At 32.4% G+C, this 22,677-nt stretch overlaps 1 protein-coding gene across 2 annotated transcripts in view; it reads right to left on the bottom strand.

Annotated features, from left to right (window-relative positions):
* Positions 1–22,677, bottom strand: part of LOC106873181 (basic helix-loop-helix ARNT-like protein 1) — a 788,348-nt gene that overhangs the window by 60,494 nt on the left and 705,177 nt on the right. For both annotated transcript variants that reach the window (XM_089355050.1, XM_089355049.1), the window contains one exon: positions 10,070–10,149. In XM_089355050.1, the coding sequence (XP_089211176.1) occupies positions 10,070–10,149 (80 nt within the window). The remainder of the gene's footprint in view (positions 1–10,069; positions 10,150–22,677) is intronic.

Raw genomic sequence — 22,677 nt, 5'->3', positions numbered from 1 at the left:
TATTTCTCCAAATTATGACTTTAAACTCATTTTTGTTATTTATGTATGTGCGTGTAGACATCAGTGAATGGGTGTCATCAGTGATGGGTCCATTCCCTTGGCCACTGCTTCATTTCTTATATCTTCTGATAGGTAACTAAGTATTTTGATAAGCTTTGGCCCTCTATACTTTAGGAGCTCTGATGGATGTTATCCACTCCTGAGGATTTCCAATCTTTGAGCATGTGCACTGTCTCTTCAACTTTCTCCTGGAGAATTGGAGTATCCCCATGTTCTCTGTTATTCTTGTTGCTGTTAGAATTGTCGAGGATGCTGCTGTCATGATGGATATTTAATACTATACATTTCGAATAATACACCCACTCTACTGAGAGATATATGAGTGCATCTTTTCCCTGACTTATGGTCTCTTAGATAACTCATGTGTATATATATATATATATATATATATATATACAACAGTCTTCTTTCATATTCTACCATATCCACTCACAAGGCTTTGGTTGGCCTGAGGTTATAGTAGAAGACACTTGCCCAAGGTGCCACACAATGGGTTTGAGCCTAGAATCATGTAGCTGGGAAGCAAATTTCTTACCACACAACCACTTTGAGAAAGTATGAAATAAATCCTCTTAAGGGAGAATCTGTGAGTGGATATAGTTATAAACAATACCATTTAGTTATATAAGGTTAAAAAAGCCATTGGATGGGGAAAAAAATGGCTGAAGGGATATGAACTTGGATCTGCTGTACTCAATGTAAACAGGTTTATCTTAAGATTATTGTAGTTATGTAGGGATGAAAAGGTACATAATTGAGGAATACATACATACATACATACATACATACACACACATACACACACACACACACACATATATATATATTTTTATGTACAAACATACCCATAGGTACATACATATTTCATGTGTTGAGAAGGGAGGGTTACTGTAGTAGTTCGTATTTTTCTTTTTATATAATTATAATAATTATACACAAACATATATATATATATATATATATATATATATATATATACATATAAACATATGATATGTTTTCTATTGAGGGCTTGACATAAAGGTCCACAATAAGTGGGTTAGAGTTTATATTAATATCTGTGATATTAGTCGGTACTAAAAGTAATAAATTTCCAGGTATTAATCAAGATACTTTATGATTTTCTGTTACTTTTTGTTAATCAAGTTGCTGAAATCCTGCGGGAAGTGGGGAGGGGTTATGGTCAGTCCAATAATCTAATTGGTCATCTATTGTTTTGAAAGGCCATGACTTTGTTATGGTTGGTTAATGGATAACCGTTAGCATAAACAACAAAGTAGGCAAAAATATATAAATGTATACAAATAAACAACAAATAATCCAAGGTTAACTATTAGTAGGTAGGATAGTAAAAGTCAATAAAGAAATTAATGTAGGGACTTGACCCTATTATATTATATTAAATTAAATTATGTTAAATTACGCAATATATAAGAAAAATGTGGATGAATTTATAATATATATATACGTACATATATATTAGTATTTTAGGTTAAAGTGATATTACTAAGGGGATATTGTTTTAATAGACTGCATATAAAAGCTAAGTTATTACAGTAATCATTTGCATATTTCTTAAACCATACGGGTAATATAGGGTTAAAGTTATATGTTGGAAGTTATCCAGACCAAATTCAAATAAGGGACAAAAGACCAAAAGTGACCGTACAAGTTGTTTCACTAAGTTGTTATTTATTGCTAAAATTATGCTTAAAATGTATTCTCTGATAAAATACATTAATTGCAATGCTCCATGCAACAGTGTTTAGTTACTAAATTAATGAACCAACTCAATATATATCCTCATATATCCTCTTTTATATATATATATATATACCTACATATTACTAAATTGTCATTATTTATCGCTAAAATTATGTTTAAAATCTATTTTAAAATGCCTCAAATGCAAGACTCTATGTAATAGTGTTGAGTCACTTAATTAATGAACCAATTAATCATTCAGTCCTTTAAAATATTTATCCGTCTATTTACTCAGTTAATTACTTTTAATGTTATATTTAAGAGGTGTGTGTTGAGGGTTATTAAGCTATAAATAGAATGAAGGGAGGTAACTCTGGGTTATTAAGGTTTATAATTAGAATAATAACATACTCAAAAATTTAGGTCCATTATCCAATCAATCAATTGATTAATTAATTAATTAATCAATTAATTTATTGGTTCTGTAATGGGGTTGCATATCAATGCTTGTATCTATATACATGCATATGTATATACAATATATAAATATATACAACCACATATATATATATATATATATATATATATATATATATATATATATATATATATATACACACACACACACACACACACACACACACACACACACACACACACATATATATATATATATATATATATATATACATGTATATACCCACACATACACATATACTAGCTTATATATATAAAAAAAAAACCTGATTAAGTCCAAAGGGTAGTACTGGATAATATTATTACTTTATATACTTGTGGAGTGTAATTAAATGTAAATTATCAGCTAGTCAATGTTTATTTGTTAAAGGTACCAGCAAAAGACATAAAACATAAACATACCTACCTAAACCTACATATATGTGTGTGCATACATAAATATATATATACACAAGTGCGCGCACATAGATATATATATATACACACATACCCACATATATTGATACAAAAGTAGCAACAATAGTAATATATACTCACACATACATACATGTATATAATTATAGCTAACTTAATATATACCCTCTTTTATATATACCTGCATAATTATCACATATTATATAATACAGTATAACATCAGTAATAACTCGAATAATGATTATTATCATTATGTCAGTAGAGGTATTTTAATACTAGGTTCTAGTGATATTTGGAAAAGGTATGCCCGATTTTATGAAGACAGGAAGCATTGCTGTTAATAAGCGGAATTTTAATCCCAATTATAAAGAAAATTTCATTAATACATAACATACATTTTCTGTTTTTAGTATTATAAGCTGGTGCTGTTGTTAATATTTTCCAATTTAAATTATAGTTAATTCCTCCATCCTTAAGTTCCCATATATGGCTACTTAACCCTGTAGAATTTTTCCTATTTCTGTTTCTAAATGTATTGTTATGATAATTAAGTCTCTGTTTCATATTGTTTTTTTTTGCACCCACATATACCTTGCTGTCATATTGTGTACTTACTATACATTGATATACTATCACCTTTCTATTGCAGTTATTATTAAATACACAATTATTACTTATTCTACAATCACATGTTCTGTGTGGCTGTGTAAGGTTTATGTTATTATGGTTGACAGTTATTATATTATTAGTTCTGTGGCTATTGTTGATCCCAATAATGTCATTATTGCTTATACTATTGTGATCATTAATGTTAGTATTATTATTATTATTATTATTGTTATTATTATTATAATTATTACTATTATTATTTGTTAGGGTAATTTTATTCATACTATTATTATTTACACTTCCATTGTTGCTGTTATTAATAATATTATTATTATTGTTGTTGTTATTATTTTTATTGTTGTTATCACCAACCATGCCATTTCTATTATTATTATTATTATTATTATTATTATTATTATTATTATTATTATTATTATTATTATTATTATTATTATTATTATTATTATCATCATTATTATTATAGTTGTTATTATTATTATCATTATTATTTATGTTTGTATTACTTCTGTTATTTTTCTACTTAGATAGAAGGTGTCCAGTTTTCTATTGTTAATTGAGGAGATGATGGTAGCTAGGTTATGTGTTAGACTATATCATATTCTTATTGTTTTGTTATTGATTATCTCCCAATATTTGCTTTTTCCATTTGTAAAATGTTTGTTAATTAAACTAAAAATTGTTTTTACTATGTTATTCTTGATTTGCATAGCAAAAGGTATTATTATCCATATAGTATCTAATTCATTATTTCCCTTATTAGGGTTACTTATATTATGTTTAAAGTCTCTGTTATTATTCTTATTTTTATTTTTATTTTTATATTTGATAATACTATTTTGTCATAATTTTTACTATTATTACTAATGATTTTATTATTGTTATTATTCAAATCCAGAAAAGCACCACCAGCTAACAAGCACCTAGATAGCTTTGAACAAGAACTTTGGAGTACCATAAAAAACATCAAGTTAAAAAACCATCCCCTCAGAGGTAATCCTTACTAGAGAAAATTGAAAAAACTTATAAGAAAATTTGATACCTAAAATGGTATTTTAACACATTCAGATAAAACTAGAAACATCACAAAAAGATATAAGGTAGTACCTAATAACTCACTAAGAAAGATAAACCTACAAGCCAGAAATATTATGCTAGATTTTAATTTAGGTGATAAAACAGAACCATTTACTCTGATTAGACCATGCATAACAATTAAGGACCACAAAGAAAACTTCCCTAACAAAACACAGGTTAGACTAATATGTCCCAACAAATTTGACATAAATAAACTTAGTAAAATAATATTAGATAAATACCTACCAACACTTAAAAATAAAGTTAAACTGCATCTATGGAAAAACACACAAGGTGCATTAGATTGGTTTCCCAATATACAAATAGGAAATAGATATAACCAAAAATTCATACAAATTGGTATACAGAATTATTATGCATCTATAAACCTTATTATCCTTAATAGTGCTCTCATTTTTGCAAAGAGATACACTAATCTAAGTATGAGGGAGATAAAAGTGATACTTACTGCCTGTAAGACTGTTATCGAATTTGATAACGAATTATGGGCGAGGAAAGATACACCGGACCTCTTTGATATTACAATTGGATCGCCAGACTCAGCGGAAGCGACAGACCTGGTAGGTCTATATATCTTAGATAATATAGGTAGAGAATTCCCTGAATTAACCAGAGGTCTATATAGGGATGACGCACTATTCTTAGTTAAGAACCTTTCAAATAGACGCCTTGAACTGCTTAAAAAGTGATTACATAAATTCTTTAATAGGTTTGGCCTATCCATAATTATAGAAAACGAAAACTATTCTATAAACTATTTAAATGCAAATTGTAACCTAAATACCAGACTCCATGAGCCTTATATAAAAGAAAACTCTACATTAAGATATATAAATAATTCTAGTAACCATCGTTCGCAAAGACAAAAAAGCCCTATAACTAAATATAAGTAAAAGAATTTCAAACTTCTCCTCTAATGAAGAAATATTTAATAAACATAAGGAAAAATACAATACAGCACTAAAAAACGATATTAACTATAATAGCCAGGATGGAGTAACTTCCTCCAACCCACAAAATTTAGACAAAAGATAAATATAAAAATAACAATAATAAAAAAAAGAAATGTTAAAAATACAATAAGACAACCCATAAAAAATAATAATAGACATAACAACAACAACAACAATAATAATAATAATAACAATAATAAAAAAAGTCACTTTGCCTCCGTGAGGCCCAACATTCAAAAGATGTTCTTTACATGCCACCAGCATCGGTGCACTTAGCTTGATGGGTCCTCTCCAGTACAGCACATTGCCAAAGGTCTTGGTCACCAGTCATTGCCGCTGTGAGGCTCAAAGTTCAAAGATCGTGCTTCACCACCTTGTTCCATGTCTTTCTGGGTCTACCTCTCGCACATGTTCCCTCCACAATTAGAGATTGGCACTTCTTTACACAGGTGTCCTTGTCCATATGCATCACATGACCATGCTCATGCAGTCGTCTCTCTTGCCTGACTTTTCTCTCAAGATGCTTACACTCTGTCAAACATGCACACTGACATTGCACAACCAGTGAAGCATACTGGCTTCATTTCTTTCAAGCCTGCACATATCCTTGGCTATCACAGCCCATGTTTCACTGTCATGCAGCACAGCTGCTCGCACACAGGCATCAAATAATCTGTCTTTCACTCTGAGAGAGAGGCCCTTTGTTGCCAGCAGGGGTAGGAGCTCTCTGAACTTTGCCCAATCAAATCTTATTCTCACAGCTATGCTCTCTGGGCATCTACCTCCACTACTAACATGGTCACCTAGATAATGGATGCTATCTACAACCTCTAGCTTTCTCCCCTGGCAATTGATGGAGTCTATTTTCTGTACATTTTCAGTGTTTTTTGTACCTGTGCATCTTTCACATACAAAAGCTAGTTTCCCTGTTAACCTTCCTCTGATGTTGCTGCACCTTTTATGTGTCTAAAGCTTACACTGGGTGCATCTTGTGGAGTTTTTACCTACACCTTTTCTACAGATTGACCAGGGCCATCTACCTGAAGGGATTTGTGATTTGTTTGCCTTCCTACTTTCTATTACTTTGGTGTTTTACGAGGTTAACACTGAGGCCCTTTGATTCTAGACTTTGCTTCCATACCTGGAACTTCTTCTCTAGTTCAGGTAGTGATTCAGCTAGAAGATCAAGGTCATCAGTATAGAGGAGAACCCAGGAGCAGCCTGTCTTGAATTTCTCTGGGGGACTATGATGAACAAGAGGGGGTTGAGCACCAATCCTTGGTGAACCCCTACTTGTTCCCTGAATTCTTCACTGTACTCGTTGCCCACCCTCACCTTACTGGTAGTGTCTCTGTACAAGGTCTGCATGGCTCTCACCAGTTTCCACATTGACCACCAGATAAGGGATCGGGGGGCCCTGTCAAAAGCTTTCTCCAAGTCAACAAAAGCCAAGTACATAGGTTTATCTTTGGCTAGGTATTTCTCCTGCAGTTGCCTTACCAGAAATATAGCACCAGTGGTGCTTCTGCCTGGCACAAAACCAAACTGCATCTCATCTAGACTAACTCTCTCCCGAATTAGTTAGGCTATGACTCTCTCTGTAACTTTCATCACCTGATCCAACAATTCGATACCTCTGTAATTATTTCTATTTAAGGCATCACTTTTACCTTTGTAGCAATTGAATATGGTGCTGTTACACCAGTCATTGGGTATGACTCCTTCATGAACCACCTGATTTACAATATGGGTGACTAGACCATAACCTACACCATCAGATATTTTAAGCATCTCAGCGGCGATTCCTGATGGGCCGGGACCTTTTGCTGTCTTCATTTCCTTAGTTGCTTTATCTACCAGGGCACTGCCGATTCAGGTAGCTATTCCTTAAATTGGGTTAACATTTGGCAGACTATCCTCCTCCCATTCATTCTCCATGTTCAGCAGTCTTTCTTAATGACATTTCCAAGCCTCTCTCTTTTCCAAATTATAATCTTAAGAATATTACTTTTCATGCTTGCATTTTTCCATGTAATCCATGATTTTTCCAGGCATTGCTGTTATAATTAATAATGTGTCAATTAGTAATTTAAGATTTTACTTTACAAACATACTTATGCAATAAGTATATATATCATTGGCAGAAGTTAGAGAATAAGTCAAAAGCTGAGAGTTTCGTGTATTGGCACTTATCAAACACGAATTTGTCCATTGTCACTCTGTAAGTTCTAATGAAATAACTTCTAAAATACAAAATTTTGTCCAAAGCGTAAGGAGTAAACCCTGTTCCATGTGACACATTCTACCAGTACTGGAAGTGTGAAAGTTTTAAGTTAAAAAAAAATTAATTAAATAATCTGTACGTCTAATTGAATAGATCCAAAATGGATGAAAGGCAAATTCGACCTCGACAGAATTTGAACTCAGAATGTAAAGACAGACGAAATACCACTTCTAAAATACGAAATTTTTTCAAAAACTTTATGAGTAAACCCTGTTCTATGTAACACATTCTACCAATATTGGAAGTTTGAAAGTGTTTAGTTAAAAAAAATTAATGAAATAATCAAAGTCCACCTCAGTGAAATTTGAACTCAAAAACGTAAAGACAGACGAAATACAGTTAAACATATCACCCATCGCACTAACGTTTCTGATAGCTCGCTGCCTCAGAAAGTAAACATTCATTTTAGAAATATATTCTTTATTCTTATAGCTGAAGTGTTACTCCTTTACTCTCTTACTTACTGACAGGAAATTTTGTAACATTTTACCTCATAACTCTTTTTCTACTAAATTTTTTTCAATGCAACTAGTGATTCTGAATTCCTCATGCATTTTTCTTTCATTTAAGCCTAAGAAATGTATACTTTTATTTAAAATTAAAAAGTTTATGTTAATTGAAGGTGAATAGGTGCCTTACTGCCCCTCTTGAGGTCGCAGATATTTTGATGTAACTTTTTTTCTACTGAACCAAATTTCAAACTATTTATGCCAAAGTGTAGCTGAGGAGGTGTCCTTTTTAAAACTATTAACAGTTTGCAATTTAGTTGAGAACTGAATTAGTGGTGAAGCTTGGAAGCTGCTGCGATTGATGAAATATATTCAACCACTACAGTGGTTGAATGATATATATATATATATATATATATATATATGATTGGCTTACAATTGTGCCAGTGTGCTGGCACAATTGTTAGCCTGTTCAGTATGAACAGTGCAAACCAAAACTTAGAGTAACTCCAACCTCAATCCAATGGCTGCTGCTGCTGCTGGTACTTATGCTGTTGTAGTTACTGTGTATTACTATGATGCAGTTACACTGTTGAACCAGTGAAACAACCAACCATCCAGTTAAACAACAACAAAAACAAAAAACATAAAACAACAGCATCAACAACAATATTGGCAATAGCAAGTATGAGAAATTGGTGTAGGATTCAGTTGTTGGTTCATGATGAGGTGTGATACAAGAAAAGTATGTTTGCATGACATTCTCAGTAAATCATTTTTATCAGATACACAGTTTTTGCAGCTTTTGATGCTGTGAAGGTCAGAATCTGTCAAAGCTATTTTCAAAGAAGTGGAGTGGGCATAAGAGAGTGAGTGTGAGATGGTAGTTGACACTTTGGCGAGTGGCAATGGCATTCAGTGCCTGCACTAATATGTGACTGAGGCAGGGAGTCAGAGTAGGGCTTGAGCTGGCATGATGTAGTGATAGATGGGATGTGTACAGTTAATGGATTAGTGTGCATTAATCATTAATGGATTAAGCAAGCAACCCGAGGAGAGACAAAGAGAATGGTAAAGATAATTGAAGTAACAACATCAAGGATATGAACAGTATAGGAAGATGTATAAAGCAGTAATAAACAGGATATAAGTAGGAAAGGGAGAGGGCTGTTGGACGTATAGGGCACTAATAGAAAGGATATGAAACAGTGGGGGGGGGGATAAGCTGTTAGAACACACATGGATTGGGTACATGTAGGGAAGAGAGAGAGAGAGAGAGATATGTAGTACTCAGTATAGGAAAACAGTGTAACAGCAATTGAAGCAATTATGTAGGGTTGGAATAAATGGGTTTCAAGTCGATATAAATGGTTATTGATGTAAATAGTGAGGCTGAGTAGTTAGAGGTGACTAGAGAAGATACAATCTTGTCATATTGATTTCTGTCAGTTAACATCACTGCTTGGTGACAGAGTGCAGGTGTCAGTGTTGATGTGGTGGTGGTAGTTGCAGAAGATGGTGGGATAATATTAGTGGTAATAGTTGTTGAGATTGTGGTGGTGGTAGTTGATCTCTTTTCTACCAGTGACCATGTGTGTGTGTGTGTGTGTGTGCACATATGAATGTATATATGTACGTATGTTTATACATCTATACACACATGTACAAAAACAATGGAAGTTCAGTTTTTCTTTTATTTCCAATACATTTATAGAAATTTCAAGTTCCTTCTGATCCACCATGACTATTTAAAACTCATTTTTATCAGTCACCATCGGTTTGTAAGTTGTGTCCAAGGAACAAAACAACAATTAGAATTTCAAAACATTGTCTACAATATATTAGATAGGAAACATATATATAAGCAATATATTTTAAATGTCTGATCCGAATAAAATCATATCATTTTAGTTAACTACTGGAATTTAAACACCAGCTTTTGGTGACACAAAAACGCATTTACAATAGCAAAAATATAGGTCAGTTGACCCCAAAATGCTTACCCCAAGGATCAAATGTTTTACTTCATCATCAGAGAGGAACGCAGGTTTCTGACTGACTTCTGTATGTGTACGGTTTGCTCCTACAATTGAAAATATTAGCTTAGATTAAGAAGCAAAAAACATAAACGTATTCTTCATGACTATATTTAGTAGGTTAGGTAATAAAACTGAAACTCCCTTATTATTCTATGTAGGTACTTAAGTGGTTTGGCAATATTTGTTTGTAAGTTCAAATGCTGTCAATACTAACTTTACATTGTCTGAAGCTTATTGATGTTTCACCACAGATCAGCCTTACTCCAATACATATGATAAAAGCATTCCAGCTTTAACAATCCCAGATTATTTTCATTTTCATCTATAGTGTATTTAGCACTATATTATCCAACATATAGTTTTTTTGTTTTTTTTAAAGATAGGATGTGACTAGAACAAAACCTAACTTATATTACAAGAACTTAAGTAATTATGTAGTCATTAGTTTTATTTTTTTTCGTTATGTTTGGCAGTTGATAAAGCAACATCTAGAGTAGTATTCTGGAACATACAGTAGGACAGAAAACTAGAAGACACTATACATACATACTACATAAAGCACACACACATATCCAAACAGACTGGTGAGGGTTTGCATCAGCAAGATTTGTATTATTTAGTGGAATTGATAAAAAAAAGGAGAATAGTGAAATAACCTTGGGGAGCAAAAAATCCAGCAATTTGGACATAGCTCTACTTCAGGGAAAGTTGACAGAAGAGAAATTTGAGAGACAACTTGGCTTTACATTTTCTAAGTTAGAAAAACTGGCTGTGACAGTGAAAAGATGTTGGAATACAGGAGCTTCATATGTGATTAGGAATGGAATGAGGAAAAGTGGGCAAAGTCAAGTGTGAGGTGAAGGGAAAAGATGAAGTAGAAAGGGAAGTTGATGGATAAGAAAGGGTTTAATGAAGTAAGAGGAAGAAAGGATGACAAACATTCTAACCACAATACCAAAGCAACATTTGAATTTTCTAGAGTTTTTAAACCTTCTCTTAGTTTATTAAACCGTTTCTTATTCTTCAGTCTGTCTCTCACATAATCTTTTCCTTTCACCTCACTCTTGACTTGACTTCTTCTCCTCTTCATTCCATTCCTCTTTCTTTCTACTTTCTCACACTGTTTCTCCTCCGACTTCCTGTTCAGGTATGCAGCTTCCATGGTCCTCCATTCTTTATCAGTTGCAGCCAGTTTTGTTTTAGCTTAGAGAGTAGAAAACTATGCATGCTATCTCTCATTAATTTCTCTCCAGTCAACTTTACCCCAAATGAGGACTGTCCAAAATGTCGGATTTTCTACTCCCCATGGCAAGTTCACTGTATTCCTTTTGTTGACTATACCACACACATACGCATGCATGCATCCACATATGCACACACACATGCATCCGCATATGCACACACACATGCACATATGTACTTTAAGAATTTACAGACTTCAAACAATATGAAGCAAGTTATTTTTAATGGTTGAACTCAAAGGAGATAAAGCTACGATTAACAGCATCTAGAATATTAAGCTAAAAAATTTTCTTGGATAGAAAAAAGTTGAAGGCTGCCCATGGAACACAAACCCACATTTTCTATAAGCATGACATGTCTTAACCATTAAATCAAAGCAACACTTCAAATCTTTTGGAGATCCACCATTAAAAATAATTTACTACAAATGTATGTATGTATGTATGTATGTATGTGTGTATGAATGTATGTTTGTATGTATGTATGTGTGTGCATATTTATATATATGTTTGCATGAATTTATATGTATGTATTATACACATACACACACACACACACACACACACATATATAACATCATCTTCATTGTTTAACGTCTGCCTTCCATGCTAGCATGGGTGGGATGTATATATGTATATATATATGACCCACCCATTTGTACACATTGAAAAATACACATACATTTATATATATGTGTGTGTGTGTGTGTGTATGTATGTATGTATATATATGTATGTATGTATTTATATATAATGTATTTATGGAGGCGCAATAGCCCAGTGGTTAGGGCAGCGGACTCGCGGTCATAGGATCATGGATTCAATTCTCAGACCGGGCGTTGTGAGTGTTTATTGAGCGAAAACACCTAAAGCTCCATGAGGCTCCAGCAGGGGATGGTGGCGAACTCTGCTGTATTTTTCACCACAACTTTCTCTCACTCTTACTTCCTGTTTCTGTTGTGCCTGTAATTCAAAGGGCCAGCCTTGTCACACCGTGTCATGCTGAATATCCCCGAGAACTACGTTAAGGGTACACATGTCTGTGGAGTGCTCAGCCACTTGCACGTTAATTTCACGAGCAGGCTGTTCCATTGATCGGATCAACTAGAACCCTCGACGTCGTAAGCGACGGAGTGCCAACAACAACATAATGTATTTAAATATAAACATATATGTGTGTTTGTATTTATATATATATATTATGCACATGCATAGATCTATCTATATACATTATGTTGTAGTTGTCAGTTATTCCAAACCATTAAGTTTCTTTTGTATTACAGGTTTAATTCTTATGTGCTTTGTAGTATCAAAGCAAGCAATTCTTCAAACAGCATGTTTACCAAACAGAATAAAATAATAGAAAAAAAGAAAAAAAAAACCGTAAAACTTTTTAAATAGTCTGAATTCACCCCCTACCCAACCAGATGATTAATAACAGGCGATTAATTCCTAATGTTTGTAGAATAATATAGAATGAGTTTAGTGAAGTTAACATGCATTTATATACAATTCTTTATGACGATATATGTATCATACTTATGTTTTATGTGCATCATATGTGCACAAGACTTTTTCATGCACATTTGATGGTATAAATGCCTATGGTTTTGGCCATACATGAGCACCATTATAGAGATTTTATTAAAGCTATATTATGTCCACATCATAGTGTCTTTATCACAACTCCTATCTAACTTTCAAAATTGCATTACATCTGCACACCATCTGTATTAGAGCTGCATAATATCTGTGTTATCTCTGCACTATATCTATATTTATCCTTTTATTTGTTTCAGTCATCTGATTGCATCCATGTTAGAGAACCACCTTGAAAGATTTTAGTCAAACAAATCAACCCCAGGCCTTATTTTTCTTAAGCCTAGTACTTATTCTTATTGGTCACTTTTGCCAAACCACTAAGTTATGGAGATGTAAGCACACCAACACCAGTTATCAAGTGGTGATAGAGGGAACAAACACAGACACAAAGACACACACATAGATATATACATATATATACGCTGAGTTTCTTTCAGTTTCTGTCTACTAAATCCACCCACAAGGCTATAGCAGAAGATACTTGCCCAAGTTGTCACAGTGGGATTGAACTCAAAATCACGAGGTTGGGAAGCAAGCTTCGTAAAACACAGTCATGCCTATGCTTATATATATATATATATATATATATATATATATATATATATATATATATATATATATATGTATATATACTGAATATATACGACGCAGTAAATATTTTCTGCAGATATATTCCTGGAATTAGCGCGCCAAAACGAAGACTTTTGAATTTTACCTTTAAGCTGTAATTAGCAGAACCATATACACGCGCACTCATGGCGGTGGGCAACTTTGTATACGATTCTGATGATTGCGGTTACATTACAAATCAGGCTGAAGAGGAATAGACAATCGGTAAGATTTGTTAAATCCGAAACCGGTCCCTGTTTAAGAATGTATTTTTTTTAGGTGATTTTAAATGTCTTGCCTGCTTACGTTTTGGTATGCTGCTATATTTCATGTTGAGAACAATTTAGATCTTAATAGACACAAGATGTGATCTATTTCTAGCACATTAATTGTCCACGTTAGTGGTCAACGTTATATATATATATATATATATATATACATGTGTATATATATATATATATATATGTAAATATATAAAAATAAAAAGATAAAGAGAGCAATGGTAAGGTTGGAGAAGTATTTTATGGATAGAGTCTTACAGCTGTTTCTGGGAAGCTCCAGTACTTCCCTTCATCGGAGACAGAAAAAATAAAGTAATCTTATTATTATACCCATAGGCAGAGAGAATAGTACTTGAAGTGTAGTTTCATTCCAGTAGTAAAAATCTGTGTACAAATCCGTGTAAAGTAATCCTTATGGGAATAATCCAGAAATGGATGTTGGAACGAAGGCAGATATAGCATAGATAGCAGAGGTGAATATATGCCATACTGCGATGGATTTTAGCTTGTTTACTTGAAGAATGACCAAGTCAAGTGAAGGATGAGCGGTAATTAGGTCAAGTCATGAAGACAGAATGTGAAAGGGGATGGAGGAGAGATAGAGGTGAAGGATGGTAGCGGGTTAAATCCAATACCCTCCTCAACCTTATATATATATATATATGTATATATATATATATATATATATATATATATATATATATATATATATATATATATGTATATATATATATGTATATTTTTATTTTTATTTTATATTATATATTGTATATTATATTATATATTGTATATTCCATATTCTATACCCCACATTAGTTCTGCAGGAATATAAATAAAACATAAAAAACAGACAGTGTTGGAACTCTTTTAAGCAAAATAATATATATATATATATATGTATATATATATATATGTATATATATATATGTATATATATATATATATATATATGTATATATATATATGTATATATATATATATATGTATATATATATATATATGTATATATATATATATGTATATATATATATGTATATATATATATGTATATATATATATGTATATATATATATATATATATATATGTATATATATATATGTATATATATATATGTATATATATGTATATATATATATATATATGTATATATATGTATATATATGTATATATGTATATATATGTATATATATATATATATGTATATATATGTATATATATATATATATGTATATATATGTATATATATATATATATATATGTATATATATATGTATATATATATATATATATATATATATGTATATATATATATATATATATGTATATATATATATATATATATGTATATATATATATATATATATATATGTATATATATATATATATATATATATGTATATATATATATATATATATATATGTATATATATATATATATATATATGTATATATATATATATATATATATATATATATATATATATATATATGTATGTCTATGTATATATAGGTTCAGACGTGGAGTGTGGTTAAAAAGTTCACACTACAACCACATGGTTTTGGGTTCAGTCCTAAAAGACACCACCTTAGGCACCTTCTACAATAGTCCCAGGCTAACCAAGGCCTTATGAGTGAATTTGGTAGATGGAAATTATATAGAAGCCCATTGTATATATATATATATATATATATATATATATATATATGTTCATATGCGTGTGCATCTCAGTGTTTGTTCTCCAACACCTCTTGACAATCAGTGGTAGTTATTTTTGTGTCCTAGTAACTTAGCAATTCGGCAAAAGGTGTTTGATAAAATAAGTACCAGACTCAAAAATAAGTACTGGGGCAGACTTAATTGACTGAAACAAATAAAAGATAAATTACGTTTGCACAACATTTGTATTAAATTTACACAACATCTGTAATTATATCTGTATTACATTTGTGCACCACCTACACTTTCAACGGCATCTCTTTGCTCCCACATGTTCCCTGCAAACTAGCAGAGTTATTAGAGTGTCAGACAGAATCATCATCATCATCGTCATCATCATTATCATCATCATCAACATTATACATCTGTTTCCCATGCTGGCATGGGATAGATGGCTTCACTAGAACTGGTGCCAGGGGCCAGATTAGGTTCCATAGTCTATCTTGGCTTGGTTTCTACAGCTGGATGCCCTTCCTAAAATCAAGCACTTTACAGAGTGTACTGGGTGCTTTTTACATGGAACCAGCATCAGTGCTTTTTACATAACACTAGCACCCACAACAATGCTTTTTACATGGCACCTTGGGTTTAGGTTCTCATTCCTGCTGTGGTGGGCAGGTCTTCTTGAGAATCGTCATCATTTAACGTCCACTTTCCATGCTAGCATGGGTTGGACGATTTGCTACACACTGAGTTCAAATCAAGTCAAGGTCAACCTTGCCTTTCATCCTTTTGGTGTTGATAAAAAAGTGTAAATCTGAGATGTTGGACTGGTGGAACTGCATGAATGCCAGACCAGACGCCTTGCAGTATTTGTTCCAGATCCATGCATTTTGGTTCAAGTCTTACGATGGCCTACTTAGTTTTTCACCTAGTTTAACACTGCTAACTGGTATCTTGAGTGTCTTTAGTGGAATTCCCTCTGTTACAAACATTTCTGAAACTAAGTTTTTGGTTTAAGGATACCATCTTTCCTCTTTCTCATTCACCTCGAATGCTCTTGAATGTCTATGTGTGTGTATATACACACACACACACAAACACACACACAAACACACATGCATATATGTATGTATGTATGTATGTATGTATTGGCAACAGGAAGAGCATTCAACTGTAGAAAATCTACCAAACCAGATTCCGTCTGACCCATGCAAACATGGAAAAGTGGACGTTAAATGATTATGATGATGATGATCTATCTCTCTATCTAGTTATCCATCCATCCATCCATCCATTCATCCATCATCTCTCTCTCACTGTCTCTCTCTCTCTCTCTCTCTCTCTCTCTCATATATGTGTATGTGTGTGTAGTAGTAGAATTAGTAGTAATAGTAGTAGTAGTAGTAGTAGTAGTAGTAGTAGTAGTAGTAGTGGCAACAACAACGGCTGCTTTTCTTTACCCTTTTCCTTCTACCTCTGTCCACAGGAGTGTTTGTTTCAATGTGCCTCCTTTTCCACCTTTCATTGTACACACAACAAATTGGTTGGTGTCAGGAAGGGCATCAACTACAGAAACTATGCCAAAGCAGGCATCGGACCATGGTGTGGCCTTCAAATCCATTGGATCCTGTTAAACTCTCCAACCTATGCCAGCATAGAACATGGATGTTAAGTGATGCTGATTGTGCTTCTTACATACAACTTCATTCTTACTGACATAGATACATTTACAGATAACTTGTTAGCAGATGGTCTGATTAACAAATATCATTTATCAATGACCCCCTACATAGAGAAAATATATGTTTCTGAAGTTATATTAATATATATTAATGTATATTTCTTCAGCTATACTATGGCTAGCAACTCAGAGAACTAGGAGGCACAAAAACACATTTATACACATGCAGTTCTTCATTCATATTTCTCATTCATTTTTCAAGACCAAAGACCTTACACACAGATCCAGTGTTTTCCACACATCTCAAGAACTCTATGCATTTTTCATGATACGCAAAGAAAAATTTCTCCTGTTTAGCATACATATATGCACTGACACATATGCATGCATGTGCATGCACACATGCATGTGCATGCACACATTCACATGCACACATACAAACACGAACACACACTACACACGCACACACTCATATATTTATGTGCATATTATTTCACAAATAGGTCCAGCTTACCAAACAAGTGTAGGAAGTCACTGATGATGATGATGATGATGATGATAATAACTATAGTAATACAAATCAAGAGAATTTTGATCACATTGACTTTGACTAAATAAATACAGTCTGTGGGTTCTGTGAATGATGATTGGTTGCTAAGTAACATCTAATGTTATAAAGAGGTGAGGCAGTGTTTCCTAACTCATGTAGATAATAACGCCATTATACATGTATGCGTGTGTGTGTATGTGTTTGTGTGCACACTTGTATATATGTAGTGTAGATGTATATAATGTGAGTAGTTGTGTAGTTCCTCTACAGCAAGAATCTTATTGTGTTTGAATCCCCTTCCCTCACACTTTAACCCTTCGTCTCCTAGCATAAACTCACCCCTCTCTACTGTAGTCTTACTCAGTTGAAGTGGATCTCAATCTTACAAGCTGCATAGGAACCTCACGAGCTAGTGTCATGAAAAAAGCACCCAGTACATATTGTAAGGTGGTTGGCATTAGGAAGGGCATCCAACCATAGAAACCAAGCCAAAGCAGACACTGAAACATGACGCAGTTTATGATCCCTTTGGACCTGACAAACTGTCAAACTGTCAAACTGTCTAGCCCATAACAGCATTCAATGTGGACATTAAAAGATGATGACAATGAGATGATGATGTAGGTATATATATATATATATATATATATATATATATATATATATATATATATATATATATATATATATATATATATATTTAGGCACAGGCACGGCTGTGTAGTAAGAAGCTTGCTTCCCAACCACAAGGTTTCAGGTTCAGTCCCACTGCATGGTACCTTGGGCAAGTGTCTTCTACTATAACCTTGGGCCAACTAAAGCATTGAGTGGATTTGGTAGACAGAAACTGAAAGATGCGTGCTGTATATATATATATATATATCTACAAGTGTGTCTTTGTTTCTGTATTTGTATCCCAGTCACTGCTTGACAACCAGTGTTGCTGTATTTACATCCCTATAACTTAGTGAGTGATTGAGCAAAAGAGACCAATAAGACAAGTACTAGGCTTGAAAAATAAGTCCCGTGGCCGAATTGTTCAACTAAAATCCCTTCAAGGCAGTACTCTAGCATGGCTGCAGTCAGATGACTGAAACAAGTAAAAGAATTAATGACTGCCAAGTATAGAATATCTCATTGATAAGGTATGTTACCTGAATGTGGTTTGAAAGACAGTCCAGGTAGATCCACACAACTACCAGAAAGACAAGGAAAATGTAATCAACCTTGCCTATGTTATAAAGATACCTACCCCCATCGAGAGAAATCTGGAAGGAAAAACAAAACCCTCAGAAATATAGCCATAATAACATGAATATACATAGTCCATCAAAGGGATGCCTGGAGGTGGAGGAAGTAAAATAATTGTGGAAGTAGTTGTGATTGCTAACGATCTACAGCAGCAATATTTTATATGTATCATTATCATCTTTTGCCTCATCATCATTTAACATTCAGCCTCTATGCTGCCATGAAGTCTCAACTAACAATAATAGCGAGAGTAAAAAGTGCTGTATAGACCTTACTGAGAACACTTTTACATCAAAGCATACTCAGCATATATACACTCTCAGACATACAGGAAAAAAATCTGTGATAACACTTTTGAAATATATTTGGAGCTTAAAAAGCAAAAGAACCAACTATGATATTAAATAGTCCATTATAAAATCTGCTTCAGTCCATTTTAATGGTAACAAGTGCCAACTCTGCTTAGAAGAACAGTTTAACATTCTCACTCAACCTCTCAGACTGTTAAATTCCAAATTGGAGTTGATTTCTTCATGTCTCTCTTAAAGAAAGTCTTGTCTAAGCTGCCAACTGGATAATACTCAAAATTTCCTAATCATCTCTGGAAATGCTCACGCATTATGTCCATTGACTCACTAATAAGCTGTTCTCTGCACCAATGCTATTTATCAATCTTTACAGGTATCCAGTATAACAGAATCCAACCTTTACATGTTTGATATACACCACACCACACCACGCCACTTTTTATATAGACCAAGAAAGGACCTTTATTGCTTTTATGTATGTATGTATGTATGTATGTATGTATGTATGTATGTGTGTGTATATATATATATATATATATATATATATATATATATATATATATATATATATATATATCACAGCACAGATAGACCGAGAAGGGGCTTACATTTTTTCTCTTTTCCTGCATTCCTTCATTTATATATATATATATATATATATATACCTCTATGTCTCTGAAAAGATAGACCAAGAAGGGACCTTCCATCTGGAACCACTTGTCCCACATGTGGAAAGAGCTTCCAAGTAAGAATTGGGCTCATCATTCACCTCAGACTCCACCAATAAATAAAAAAAACCAAGTCCATCATCCTTGACCTCAAAGAATAGCCATGATGATCTATGTTTAATATCTATTTGAAGAACAAACAGACAGCTGCTACACAAGAATGTTAAGAATGGCTCTGAATGTTACATGGAGAAGTCATTTAACCAATGATCAGCTTTATCAAAGTCTACCCAAAGTGAGTAAGAAGATTCAACAGAGAAGAATAAGAATTGCTGGTCATTGTGATAGGCACCCAGAAGAACTTGTATGTCAGCTGGTCTTATGGCAGTCAGTTGATAGAGAATCAGCAAGAGAAGAAGCTAACCTATGTGGACAACTTGCTTCAGGACAGTGGAATGGCAAATGTTGATGAATTAAGAACATTCATTGGGGACCATGATGGATGGTATGCTTGAACGAAATCACTGAAGCCTCTAGGGGAATGGCCAAACTAAACTAACTATTTATTTTATTTGACCTTACTTTATTTAAATATTCATTATTATATTTATTTTTATATATATTTATACAATTTGTGCACCACGCAGTTATATGCTATATCATAATTTCATTATTATTATTATTACTATTATTATTATTATTATTATTATTATTATTATTATTATTATTATTATTATTATTATTATTATTATTATTATTATTAAGGTGGTGAGCTGGCAGAAATGTTAGCACACTGGGTGAAATGCTTAACAGTATTTTGTTTGTCTTCACAGTGGGAATGAACTCGGAACAATGTGTTTGGTAAGCAAGCTAATTACCACACAACCACTCCTGCGCCTATATATATATATATATATATATATATATATATATATATATATATATATATATATATATATATATATATATATATATATGTATATATATATATATATATATATATATATATATATATATATATATATATATATATATATATATATATACATATATACATACATACATACATACATACATACATACATACATATATATATATATATATATATATATATATATATATATATATATATATATCATATCAAAGGGAAATGGAAATTAATAAAAATTTTCACTTCCAAGTGGCCCAGCGTATAAAAGTTTAGTTCAATGACTATGAATTACTCATAAGGTACAGTGTATATTTAAATACATAAGAAAAATCCACTCATGGGATCCCTCATGCTAGAAAGAACCACAAAATTAGGGATAAAATCTCGGAAAGAACAAAATGAAAAATAAAAACTTTTGATGGTAAAAGTTTTTATTTTTCATATACATACATATATATATATATATATATATATATATATATATATATATATATATATATATATATATATATATATATATATATATATATATATATATATACATATATATATATATATATATATATATATATATACATATATATATATATATATATATATATATATATATACATATATATATATATATATATATATATATATATATATATATATATACATATATATATATATATACATATATATATATACATATAGACATATATATATATATACATATATATATATATATATATATATATACATATATATATATATACATATATATACATACATATAAATATATATATACATACATTATATATATATATATATATATATATATATATATATATAAATATATATATACATACATTATATATATATATATATATATATATATATATATATATATATATATATATATATATATATATATATATATATATATATATATAAGATGTACCCAGTGTAAGCTATGGACACATAAAAGGTGCAGCAATATCAAAGGAAGGCTAACTAGGAAGATAGTTTTTGTATGTGGCAGATGAACAGGAGCAATAAACACTAAAAATGCACAGAAAACAACTTTTGCCACATTCCAGGGAGAAAAACTAGAAGTAGTTGATAGTTTCCGTTATTTAGGTGACCAAGTTAGTAGTGGGGGAGGGTGCACTGAAAGTGTAGCTACTAGAATAAGAATAACCTGGGCAAAGTTCAGAGAGCTCTTACCCCTGCTGGTGACAAAGGGCCTCTCACTCAGAGTAAAAGGCAGACTGTATGATGCATGTGTACGAACAGCCATGCTACATGACAATGAAACATGGGCCGTGACTGTTGAGGACATGTATAAGCTCACAAGAAATGAAGCCAGTATGCTCTGATGGATGTGTAATGTCAGTGTGCATACTCGACAGAGTGTAAGTACCTTGAGAGAAAAGTTGAACCTAAGAAGCATCATTTGTGGTGTGCAAGAGAGACGATTGCGTTGGTATGGTCATGTGGCAAGAATGGATGAGGATAGCTGTGTAAAAAAGTGTCACACCCTAACAGTTGAGGGAACCTGTGGAAGAGGTAGATCCAGGAACCTGGGATGAGGTGGTGAAGCACGACCTTCGAACATTAGGCCTCACCAAGGCAATGACTAGTGACCGAGACCTTTGGAAATATGCTGTGCGTGAGAAGACCCGGCAAGCCAAGTGAGACCATAATCCGTGGCCTCTGCCAGGGGTGTAGCCAGCCCACTTATGTGTACCTTTCCTTCAGTGGACACTAAACTCTGCTTGCGAAGACCTGTTGAGGCAAGTGAAA

Source organism: Octopus bimaculoides, chromosome 7 (genome assembly GCF_046866305.1).
Source record: "Octopus bimaculoides isolate indiv1 chromosome 7, ASM4686630v1, whole genome shotgun sequence".
In the NCBI taxonomy this organism is placed as follows: domain Eukaryota; kingdom Metazoa; phylum Mollusca; class Cephalopoda; order Octopoda; family Octopodidae; genus Octopus; species Octopus bimaculoides.
Note: the sequence above shows the minus strand (reverse complement) of the source record. Positions and strands in the feature narration are given on the sequence as shown.